General features: G+C 36.0%; 1 protein-coding gene across 2 annotated transcripts in view; it reads right to left on the reverse strand.

The window, feature by feature from the left end:
• Window positions 1-12,991, reverse strand: part of LOC126348812 (nuclear pore complex protein Nup133) — a 119,223-nt gene that overhangs the window by 29,658 nt on the left and 76,574 nt on the right. For both annotated transcript variants that reach the window (XM_050002386.1, XM_050002387.1), the window contains exons 15-18: window positions 8,302-8,448; window positions 7,575-7,776; window positions 2,193-2,326; window positions 1,875-2,111 (exon numbers count right to left, since the gene is read on the reverse strand). In XM_050002386.1, coding sequence (XP_049858343.1) covers window positions 1,875-2,111; window positions 2,193-2,326; window positions 7,575-7,776; window positions 8,302-8,448 — 720 coding nt within the window. The remainder of the gene's footprint in view (window positions 1-1,874; window positions 2,112-2,192; window positions 2,327-7,574; window positions 7,777-8,301; window positions 8,449-12,991) is intronic.

Genomic DNA, 12,991 nt, shown 5'->3' on the forward strand with positions numbered 1-12,991 from the left:
TCCATAACATTAAAAATAATACCAAACCGTACAATCAATCAGGAATATACAAACTTAACTGCAACTCATGTCCAAAAACATACATAGGCCAAACAGGGAGAAACTTCAGCATACGGTTTCGAGACCACATGGATGCTCTTCGTTTAAAAAACTTAAATAAGTCCACATTCGCCCAACATGTAGCAGAAGAAGAACATCAAGTAACAGACATATCCCATAACCTACAAGTTCTCCACTTAGCCAACAAAGGAAAAAGAATGAACCTCCTAGAAGAAATCGAAATTTATTCACATAAACATGCATCCCCTTCTGACATACTTAACGAGCAAACAGAGCTGCCAAACCGAATATTTCTAAAAAACTTCCACACTCTACTTATCAATCCACTTACTAAGCACAATCAACAAACAACATAATCTGTTATAAACCCAGCAAATGCATGTAAAAAAAAATAAAAATCTTAATTCTAATATCTTAATTATATCTTTGTTATATTGTAAATGTATGAATTACTGCTTTGTATAAATGTGTTATGTTAGACTACTTCTATCAGCCAAGTCAATATTTAGAAAACAATAGCTAATCTTAGAACCTCAAAACTTTCGTAAAAATATAACTCTGTCCATAGATAAACCATTTGTATGTAAACAAAAACTGTCAGTCGACAACATGGCGGATAACGCAGTGCGCCTGTGCAAAATACGTGATAAAAAGTGTTTGTGTCATTGCAAAAAAGAAGAAAAGCCAGGAAAAAACAAGGAGAGGAGAAAGTAAGTAAAATGAACAGCTGATAGTGTGTGACTTTAAACTCGCGAAATTGAAGTAACTGATTGGAGTCGTTGCTTTGCACAGGCTTGCTGCAGCATCCAAACTGCTGTCGAGATTGTACTACTGTAATAACTGAAGATCCATGTAATTTGCCAGCTGAAGATGGGTGCAAACCCGAAATGCATATTGGCGTAAATAAAAAAACGCATTAAAAAGTGGCTGGTTGCCGTATTTTTTCAGTGAAATATCATTATCCACGGCCACGGAGCTCAACAGTCCAAATAAAATGGACAAATTGTTATTAAGGAGAAATGATTTTTCAAACAATCAAAATTTGTATAATTCACAACTGTAAATCAGAATAATTCATTTACTACAAAATACTTCATGCACAACAATGCTGAGATCTCAAAAATATATTTTCAGTCAGATGTACACTGAAATTGTGGGAATGACTGTCTGAATGAGGATACAATTTCCAAAATTTGTAGAAAGCAGAAATTTTGTTTACATCTGGCAAGATACCGTGTCAACACCAATGCTCTTTTGTTATCTCTAATTCATAAATTTTTGTTGAAAATGTAGTGTCTCTAGTGAGACAATCATCTAAAAACTAAAAGCTAATTGATTCAAAGCTTAAACTTGCGAAATTCCACAGAAAGACTGGTTGTCACTCACTTTGACAACTGTCAAGTGATATAGGCACATTTCCTCACTGTCCTTACGTAACAGCTCCTGCTACATGAAATTGTTTGCACTTTGAAGAAACCAAGTTTGTATTTATTTTTCATAAATATCTATGTAAAACTAAACCATAATTTTATCATAGTTTGTAAAAGCCTCTAACTTTTAAGAATGTAATGATGTACAGTTGATAATTATTGGTAGTGAAAAAATTATTGTGAGAGAAAAGTTGAAGTATTCTAAAACCGCTGGAAAATTTAGAAATGAAATAGCGAGGAACTAAATGTGCAAATTATATAATAATGATCTCCAATAAAGCAGTTCTATTTTAAATATTTAAATCAAATAAACATACTAAATACTTCAGATAATGCTGTATCTCTCATTAAACCAACTGAATACATGTACTGCTTTATGAATACCTTTTTTCTGCACAGAAGTTCAGTTTCTTCCTTTGCAAGATGATGTAATGTTTGGCTGGCATCACTGAATTCATTACTAAAAACACTAGCTATCCATGACAAATGAGGATACTTCGTCAAAAATTCTGTCAATGAATGCTGCTGGTCAGGAGACAGCTTGCGCTCCTTGAAGTATTCCAGCAATTTGCCTTGTTTATTCTCACGGATGTACCAATTAAAAAGGAAATGGGAGAAATTCTAAACAAAAAAATTGTAAATTTAGTTCAGCTAGTTGTTATCATCATACATTTATTAGTTATAAATTATGTACTATCATACCTGGTCTGCAAATTTCTTCGTATATTGTTCCAGACGTTCTTGATTTTCTGTTGATTCACAAATTTCAATTAACATTTGAAAATCACAGTATTTTTCTGCTAGAATGGCTGCCCTTTCATATTCTTCCATTATCACTGTAATAAAAAGTAATGATTCAATTTAGAAAACACGTCATGGAGCAATATCTTGACTAATATTTTCGATGATGTTGCTATATGGCAACATTCACGATGCATTTAATATTGTAAGTAACAGGGGGCAAAAAAAAAACCCTGAGGTAATAATGTCTTGTGGCAGTCTATATAGCATTACGTAACGTATCTCATTTGGTTGGGTGCATTTTACAGGGTGTATACATGGAGGAGAAAAAAAATTCCCAGAATTTTCCCAGTTTTTCTATTTAAAAATACAGTTTCCCCCAGACGAAAATATACTTTTCCCGTGTTAAGTAACATATACTTTTCCTCGGAACTGTGAACCATCTCAATCCTTTCAATAGTTGTGGTTTTATACACCGGCGTAGAATTTCCTGGCACTTTAGAAAATGAAACTCAGGGGAAAAAACACATTTTGGAAAGATGTCTGATGTGCAGCAACATGTACACTGTACATTTTTGTATTAGGAAAGTGTAAATTCGAATTCCACCAAACGCTGCATGCTACTTTCCAAAGGATTGAAATCGAGATTGTGATGTAGTTTTGTAAGCCAGTCGTAGATCATGTCAAGCAATCTCGCCAGCCGATGGCTGCGGATATTCAGAGCATAGGACACGTGATGTAGTCAGCCAATAGCAACATCACTGTTAAGTAGCGCAAACACACAACTAGGAAAAGATAATGGTTTAAATTAATATACATAGTCTCTAAGATTATTATTAAGCTGCAAGAGAAACTCAGCTTTCATACATAATGTTTATCTTTTTTGCGCGTGTTACACTTTAAGATACATCACAGAAATGTGCCAGTAAAATTTTTGACGACAACATAAATGTCTGGTCTGGGCTTGAAAATATTTGATATGGTCGTCCTAAAAGGTCTGACTTTCGAATGACAGTCAAACACACTGCGATTTATGAAATTCATCAGACATTCGCGCACAGAGTTCATCTTGTGTAAAAGGAAATTTACTTTACTTGAAAGTAAAATTTTTCAAACATCTATTCGGAATATTTTCCTGCAACCTGTTAGAAATAGATTCGTTTCAGCACTTGGGTCAGATGACAGGCGTCGCCACGCTTGCGCAGCTACGATGATGCAGGAAGCCCGTACATTCATATGTATAAAACATTTAAAAGATTTTACATTATGTTATATAAGAAACAAGAAATTAGAGAATACTCCAAGAGCAAGGGAAGTTTGTGAACCATACTAAAATGCATAATTCAGCTTAAAGTGTACATTCGTATGTCCAGATCCAGATGTAAATTTTCTTGGAGCACCAGTACCGTATTACCTCATGTTTAGTTCTTTATTATGGCATAATGCCATATGTGCTAGAACATGAAAACGCGAACTTGAAATGCAGCAAACAGTTGAAACTAGCCAGTAGTGTGGAATTAAATACTTTGTTTCAAATAAATTGGCTGCCTCAGCAGAAAAGATTAATAAAAGTCAAATTTCTTTAACAAACCGACAAAAATAACTTCATTGTTCTGCAAGGTGATTAACTCTTGTCTGTCAGATAGGTTGAAACAAAATAAAATCTGAAACTAATAACATATTTTAGCCTTCCGTAACTGTGTGAATGTATTTTAATTCACTCCTGGCCACAGAAATAATCATTTTTAATTTCTGAACCAGGGCAATACTAGATAGTGGCGCTCTGCCTCCCTCAAGTGTTTGAGGTAGGATGCCAAAAACTAAAAATTAAAAAAATCAACTTTTCAAAAAATCTTCATTTTGTAACACACATCTTTCTGAAGAGTCTGATACATAAAAAATATATGTTCGAGGGAACATAGGACATGTTATTTGGTCTTAAGCATGCCTAAGTGCAGTGCCACGCCTCTTCACACAGCGTTCTTCCATCGCACGTCTCTGTATTTCGCTCTGTGGAATTCAAAGAGTATATTTTGTAATGGGTACCATTTAACTATATTCATGCCAGTGGAGATTAAAATGTCCTGTGGTGCCTCTCCTGCTCCCAGTCGGCCGATTTGATATCCTGTCCCTCTTTAAAAAAAATTCGCAATTAATACCGGATGGGATGATTTGTAACCGGCAGAAAATCTGCAGTCTTTACTGCCTATTAGCTAAGAACTTGCTGTTTTGTGTGACATAAAATTAAATATCGGATACATAAAAATGAGTAAAGACAAGAGACAAGCAAGGCAGTACACATTTCTTCAAACCTCAAGTCCTAGCTTTTTTCTCTCTGATCTTGCCACAGTTTTATACTTTGTCAACGTTTTGCTACGTGAAAAATCGAAATGTAGCTGTCTAATACTAGAAAAGCTGTTAATACAAATACTACCCAAGACTGGTGTGGTTTCTCGATCTGATAATGTGTATTTTGTCACTGTCTGCTAGATAAAATGAAATAGGCCTACCTAATATAGCAGCAGTTGTTACACACACCAAATAAACGAGACTGTTTTGGCACAAATGATCATTTTTATAAAACGACAGAATATAATTCATGAAGTACCAATATCAAATGTCTATTAGGCCTAGTACAAGCAAAAAGTTTTATGTTGGGAAATAAATTCACACTTCATTCATACACTCTAGATTCTGAAGCATGAGATCGAAAAGTATTAGTATGAAATTTTTATATAAATTTGGAATTGTCATATTCTCCTGTAACTTGTGAGAGTCCCCGTTCTTCTCCTTCCTCGTTCTAACAAACAATCTTGTCATCACTGATTCTGTAACTATTTCTGCCAGTGTAAAAATTTATTCTCTAGTTAACTTCACTAACCCCGCCACAATCACTGGTTTAGTTATCCTACATTTATTCTCCAGTGAGGCGTTATTACATGTTTGTACAATGCGTTTTCTGCGCTACTCCCAGAATAGAATTTTAGCAGCTGCTATCTGGGGACAGTATAACTGGCCCTTGGTAATGTAGCGGTCTGGCCAACAATTTTATGTCAAAATTTCATTTTCTTGGATACACAAAGACAAGACGTAATCTTTGTTGCCTGTTATTCCTGTTAGCCATTTATTTCCACTCTGGTAGTCTGAATCTACAGAATTAGCTAGTAATTATAGCAACACTGATCATTTGCAAACTCAGTCAACCACATAAACAGTGATTGTCATTAACCCTCTCGGCTTTATCCGCTCAGCTCGTATAAACCTGTCCCCTTTTGTCTGCAGGAAAGTTTATTTCTAGATGCGGTGGGGATTCCCATGACAGAGACATCACGTACACTATGCATGCATTCAAAAATCAACTTACGATTCATTCAGAAATCAACTTAGAATTTGATCAAAAATGTTCACGTAACGAAATTTGTTACATATGACAAGAAATGGGGAACATTTATGTGATGCAAAAGTAAGGAATGGGAGCTGTGATAAGGAGCTACATTGGTTTGGGAAGAGAAGAAAGTTTTCGTTTGTGAGTAATATTTGAGTCAACTGTCAACAAACGGGAAAGCACTGGACAGCTCACATAGCTGTTAGCGCAAAATCAGTGACTGACTGTGGAAATGATATCAAAGGAATTAGTGATTAGCAAGAATTCTGTTTACATCATCAATTACTGAGAATTTGGGCAAGGGGTAAATCTGTTTCACAGTGCACAGATGACAAACAAGGTTGGTTGGTTGGTTGGTTGGTTGGTTGGTTTGTTGGTTTGTTTTGGGGAAGGAGACCAGACAGCGTGGTCATCGGTCTCATTGGATTAGAGAAGGAAGGGCAATTTTCATACAGAATGCAAAATGGGGCATTACTTTGTGATTTACTGATCATTAAAAGGTTGCCTGAAGATGTCAGGCAGGTAACTGGAAATCCCCAAAAACTCTAAACTAAACTAAGATAGCTTGCTATTGGCCATCAACTCACCAGAATAATTTGACTTGGGGTTTTACATTCCTATCGACACTGATATTTACATGAAACAAGTTTTAACTTTTAAACAAATGGAAATCCAGGCTCGAATATGGAAGTTGCCACTCACCATACAACGAAGATGCTGAGTTGCAGATAGGTACAGCAAAAAATACTGTCACCAATAAAGCTTTCAGCCTGTAGGGCGTTCTTAAAAAAACCACACACACACACACACACACACACACACACACACACACATACACACACACCACAGACACAAGAGTTTGGCTACGGTTGCTTCAGACTACAGTAGTGTGTGTGTGTGTGTGTGTGTGTGTGTGTGTGTGTGTGTGTGTGTGTGTGTTTTTTTTGGGAGGGGGGTGTGGTACTTTTCTTTTTGTATGTTTTAACTTTTCCAGTATACACACATCTGATATCTTTATATGAGAAGTTGCTTAAATGCTTACCATGAAGTGCTAGATACAAGCAGCAGCTGAGCAGCTTACAAGAAGAACAGAAGCTTTTTACAGAGTAGCTGTTTTTAAGGGTAATCTAGAATAAATTCCCATAGTTGTGAATGTGATAACTTTATTCAGTTTGTGTATAACTTGATTCATTCCCTTTCCTGAGATTTATGGAAGACAGACTATGACTGAATGAATGGATGAATAGATAAACAGATGAATGAAAACTGTTGAAGATTGCCAGGTGACCAGCATCCATATTTTCTGAAGACCATAATTACAGAAAATATTACTTTATGTTTCTAGAGTAATCCAGAGGTCCTAGTAACACATCAATAGTGTTCCCTACTTTCCTAATATCCCAAAAGAAGTTGCCACCAAAAGCCTTGGTTCAAGGTAATACTGACCACCTTTTTTAACAGCAAGAAAATGATTCACTGAAATTTCATCCTTGAAGGTGAGACTGTCAATGCCAAATTGTACGTGACAGTTTGGAAATGGCTCCTTTTAGGCATTCTATGTGTATGGCCAGAGTTGTATAGGGCTGTGAACTGGAGTGAGGAGTACACGAACACCTGCTGGCACTCTCCACTTGAAATGAACCTCTTTTCTGGTAATATTGCATTTATATGTCCTGTGCATCCATATTATTCCAAAAGCACTTCAAATTTTAAAGAAGCTGAACAGAACATCAAGTATCTTGTGATGGGTCTGGTTTATCAGCATCATTTTTTTATGCCAAAGATGGGGTGCTTTTGTACGTGTACCCATGACCAACATATATGTTACTTAATTGTAACTGTTATCCATACCTATAACTAAATTTTATCCTGATAATGAAATTTTTGTCTATGAGTTTTTCTGTTACAAACAGATAAAAAGGTTCTGATTATGAAAATAGCTTTTTGTTGGAACTTACAAAATGGTTGAATCAGAGACATCCGCTCACGTTCATACTGCAGAAATAAGCCATCAAATTTTTCAGTTCCACGAATACTTTCAAGACGACATTTGTGTCCATCAAGAATAATATCAATCAAATTGACCAACTGATCAAACAGTTGATTTTTTAATACAATATCCCCTGTAATGGAGGATCCACACTCAAGAGTGAGTTTTCGCTGAAATCCAAAAACACAATAACACAAATATTTGATTCATACTGTATTTTAGAGACATATTTAACTTCTAACGGAAAAATAATAACAGGACTGCATGCAAAACAGCATTTTGAAAATGAATCCTGACCACAATGAGTCCAGTAAGTGAGAATTTTTTTAAGTATACAATCCAAATAAACTTTTAATTTTGAATTTATGACTAAAAATTCATGAGTGAAATTTGCTAATAACGGCGTGAAAAACTTATCACCATGAAATTTTTCAGTAACTAAAATACCAAACAAAAGAGTACTTAATGCAAAATAAGAAGGCAACAAGTAAAGTCATGTCAGGTAACTAAAACTGCACTTAGATGGGGGCCGGTATTTAGGCTTTTGTATTCAAAAATAAAACAAAATCCAAAGATATGGATTGCAGTCAGTCACAGTCTGGAATACACTTATCTGGAATGCATTTTTAATCCATAAGCAAGGTACATTTCAGCTGGATGTAAAAAAATTATTTCTGGAGGAAATCATTTTTTACCTGTTTGTTTAAAGCATCTCGCACTCCACTTTTACCAACAGCGGCAGTCCAAGGAATATACTCAGTGATGGATGGAGGCAGTGGAGTGGTAGGTGAGAACATCTCTGCCCTCTGTTGGCGAAACTGTATAACATCTTGCAGAACAGACTGGAAAATAATGAATGACAAGAGACTAAGAGAAGATCTCAATAAAATGAATGATGTATAATATACACACACATTTCTTTTCATATAAATAACTTAGCTGAAAATTACTACAATAAGTTAAATGTTGATTTGTTGTTAGGATTTGGTGAAATTTAGCCATGTTATCCACCTTTCTATTTCCAGAATTTCCTGTAGTGCATTTCTTAAGCCCCTTCAATTTTCCTTTATCTTTTCACCTTATGCATAACATAGATACCTGAAAATGTAGCATCTACTTTTGGTGAAATTCACATATATTTTTGTCAAAATTCGCTTATGCTTTTGTTGAAATCTGCGTTAAATGTTTTTGTTTGTAAATGATAACACAGATTTAAAGGATTGTCATGTTAAGTGCCAGAAGACGAATCCTTAGTGCTTTGAAACCAACTGTTTAAAGAAAATAAAAAAATAAAGTGAAGAAGAAGAAGAAGAAGTGGTGACTGGGAAGCTTTCTGACTGGAATGTCTGCTTTTGGAAAAAGCTCATCAGCTTTTTCCAGCAAGATCATTCCTTGCTTTCTTCTTATGGCTCTATTTAAGCTTCCAACAAATGATTCTTTCTTTAGGGCAGCAGCAGGATTTTACCATCAGTGAACAGTGTTGCTCTGTTTTAAGGTGTTTCTCAACATTATCTTTTCCTACCTAACTTCATAAGTACAAAATTGGAAGAATATTGATTCTGACCTTTCATGGGCACTTGACATTACTACAGATAAAACCAACGATGACGTACTTCGTGTAAAAGTAGAACTGAAAGTAACTCTGTTCGCTCGTTAGGGAAGACTTTTGGTGTGCTTGAAATACATTGACAGGTTTTGTTTTTTGTTTGTTACAGTGCAAAGTGCTGATCCTATAAACTTACAGTTGACTGCAAGCTTAAACAAACTAGAATTATGGCCACCAGAGGGGAAAGAGAAATGCAAGGAACCAAGTCCTGCCTCCTCCTTGAATAGTAGCAACCTGCCCCATTGTTCTGCATTTCTGCAAAAACAGAACTGGCATGTGCTGATAGACATCATTAATCCCTTCTGATGTTGCAAATGAGCATAGTCAAACACTGTGCTGGAGCAGGACTAGTCTCTTCATTCATTTCCAAAAAATAAAAGAAACAAAAAGCATTCAGTAATGGCTAGTGTGCAATTGCTTGCTGAGGCTGACTGTGTTGTAAACGAGGTACATCAGGCCTGATCTCTACTGGTATTTGAGCAACCAAGCTTAAAATACTTGTCAGCTAAAACTGTCATGTTAAACACTCCACGTACACACTGTTTGAATGGAGCTCCCAAAACCTGATTTTGTAAACCAATTTTGGGTTGGTCATGTAAATACTCCAAAATCAATTATGAGAATCCTGTCCTAGCTGCCAGTTCTTCACTTCCACAATCAATTTTTGCTTACAAGTCAATGCTCAACCATTCTAAAGTTTTCTTGGGTTGTCTGGTAACATCTAGTTTTTAAAAATTTTCAGTTTGTTTGGATGGAGCAACATTTTACGGAAGTAGAAATATCAAACTGATCACGAACCTACCTACCTGTAATATTTAATGGAGAGACAGAGCAAATGTGCTGACTAAAGCAGAGGCTGGAAGAACTTTTTTTCCAGATGCCATATCTGACTTCCAAAATTCTGTTCTCGAAATATGGTGGCATGTAAACATAATGATACATTGCTATGTTCATACATATTTTTATTTTGTAAACACATTCTTACATACATTACTTTTCCACACTTAGGCTTTGCTAGAAGATGTTGAACACAAGTAACCAAAAACTGGTTACATTTGCAAAAATAAAGCTGTTTCAAACAATATCTCACAAAATAGTTCATCTGGATACAATCTTCTGTGAAAAGACATTTATCAGATAATTCTTCCTTTTTGCATTTTGAGGCAGGATTCACATCTAAATCTGCTTTTACCACAAAAGTGAATTTTTCAGGTCCTTAATAACAGAACACAAACTGTTATAGAGTGTAGAGAGAGAACTTATATTCTACCTTAACCTACAGAAAATGAAATTTTTATCAGCAGTTGTTCTGAGTCTTTGTCTTGACCTTGCTCTTGCTCTTGCCCTTGCAAGCAGTGAGTCATTTAAAATGATGTCTATCTCATAAAATCCCATAATTGAACATGTATTTGTATCTGTAAATGATAGAATATAGTTTCTTTCTAATAATACTTGGGTAACTATCAACAACAACATTAATAATTATTAATTAATAATATATATAATGACAGCTGTAACTTTTCCCAAGGGCATGCAGTTTTACTGTATGGTTAAATAATGATGGTGTACTCTTGGGTAAAATATTCCGGAGGTAAAATAGTCCCCCGTTCCGATCTCCGGGCGGGGACTACTCAGGAGGACGTTGTTATCAGGAGAAAGAAAACTAGCGTTCTACAGATCGGAGCGTGGAATGTCAGATCCCTTAATCGGACAAGTAGATTAGAAATTTTAAAAAGGGAAATGGATAGGTTAAAGTTAGATACAATGGGAATTAGTGAAATTTTGTGGCAGGAGAAATAAGACTTACAGACAGTTGAATACAGGGTTATAAAGATAAAATCAAATAGGGATAATGCAGGAGTAGGTTTAATAATGAATAGGCAAATAGGAATGCGAATAAGCTACTACAAACAGCATAGTGAACGCATTATTGTGGCCAAGATAGACACGAAGCCCATGCCTACTGCAGAAGTACACGTTTATATGCCAACTAGCTTCACAGATGATGAAGAGATTGATGAAGTGTATGATGAGATAAAAGAAATTATTCAAATAGTGAAGGGAGGCAAAAATTTAATAGTCATAGTAGGAAAAGGAAGAGAAGGAAACAGTAGGTGAATATGGAATGTGAGTAAGGAATGAAAGAGGAAGATGCCTGGTAGAATTTTGGACAGAGCATAACTTAATCATAGCTAACACTTGGTTCAAGAATCATAAAAGAAGGTTGTATATGTGGAAGAGGCCTGGAGATACTGGAAGGTCTCAGACAGATTATATAATGGTAAGACAGAGATTCAGGAACCAGGTTTTAAATTGTAAAACATTTCCTGGGGCAGATGTGGACTCTGACCACAATCTATTGGTTATGAACTGTAGATTAAAACTGAAGAAACTGCAAAAAGGTGGGAATTTGAGGAGATGGGATGTGGATAAACTGAAAGAACCAGAGGTTGTTGAGAGTTTCAGGGAGGGCATTAGAGAACAAGTGACAAGAATGGGGGAAAGAAGTACAGTAGAAGAAGAATGGGTAGCTTTGAGAGAAGAAATAGTGAAGGCAGCAGAGGATCAAGTACGTAAAAAGACGTGAGCTAATAGAAATCCTTGGGTAACAGAAGAGATACTGAATTTAACTGATGAAAGGAGAAAATACAAAAATGCAGTAAATGAAGCAGGCAAAAAAGGAATACAAAGGTCTCAAAAATGAGATCAACAGAAAGTGCAAAATGGCTAAGCAGGGATGGCTAGAAAACAAATGTAAGGATGTAGAGGCGCAAGATAGATACTGCCTACAGGAAAATTAAAGAGACTTTTGGAGAAAAGAGAACCACTTGCATGAATATCAAGAGCTCAGATGGAAACCCAGTTCTAAGCAAAGAAGGGAAAGCAGAAAGGTGGAAGGAGTATATAGAGGGTCTATACAAGGGCTATGTTCTTGAGGACAATATTATGGAAATGGAAGAGAATGTAGATGAAGATGAAATAGGAGATATGATACTGCGTGAAGAGCTTGACAGAGCACTGAAAGACCTGAGTCGAATCAAGGCCCCAGTAATAAACAACATTCCACTAGAACTACTGACAGCCTTGGGAGAGCCAGGCCTAACAAAAATCTACCATCTAGTGAGAAAGAAGTACGAGACAGGCGAAATACCCTCAGACATCAAGAAGAATATAATAATTCCAATCCCAAAGAAAACAGGTGTTGACAGATGTGAAAATTACCAAACTATCAGTTTAATAAGTGTCAGCTGCAAAATACTAACGTGAATTCTTTACAGACAAATGGAAAAACTGGTAGAAGCCAACCTCGTGGAGGATCAATTTGGATTCTATAGAAAATCTGGTACACGTGAGGCAATACTGACCCCTAGACTTATCTTAAAAAATACATTAAGGAAAAGCAAACCTACATTGCTAGCATTTGTAGACTTAGAGAAAGCTTTTGAGAATGTTGACTGGAATACTCTTTCAAATTCTGAAGGTGGCAGGAGTAAAATACAGGGAGCAAAAGGGTATTTACAATTTGTACAGAAACCAGATGGCAGTTATAAGAGTCGAGGGGCATGACAGGGAAGCAGTGGTTTTGGAAGGGAGTGAGACAGGGTTGTAGCCTATCCCAGATGTTATTCAATCTGTATATTGGGCAAGCAGTAAAGGAAACAAAAGAAAAATTCGAAATAGGAATTAAAATCCATGGGGAAGAAATAAAAACTTTGAGGTTCGCCAATCACATTGTAATTCTGTCAGAGACAGTGGAGGACCTGGACGAGCAGCTGAAC

Source organism: Schistocerca gregaria, chromosome 1 (genome assembly GCF_023897955.1).
Source record: "Schistocerca gregaria isolate iqSchGreg1 chromosome 1, iqSchGreg1.2, whole genome shotgun sequence".
NCBI lineage: Eukaryota > Metazoa > Arthropoda > Insecta > Orthoptera > Acrididae > Schistocerca > Schistocerca gregaria.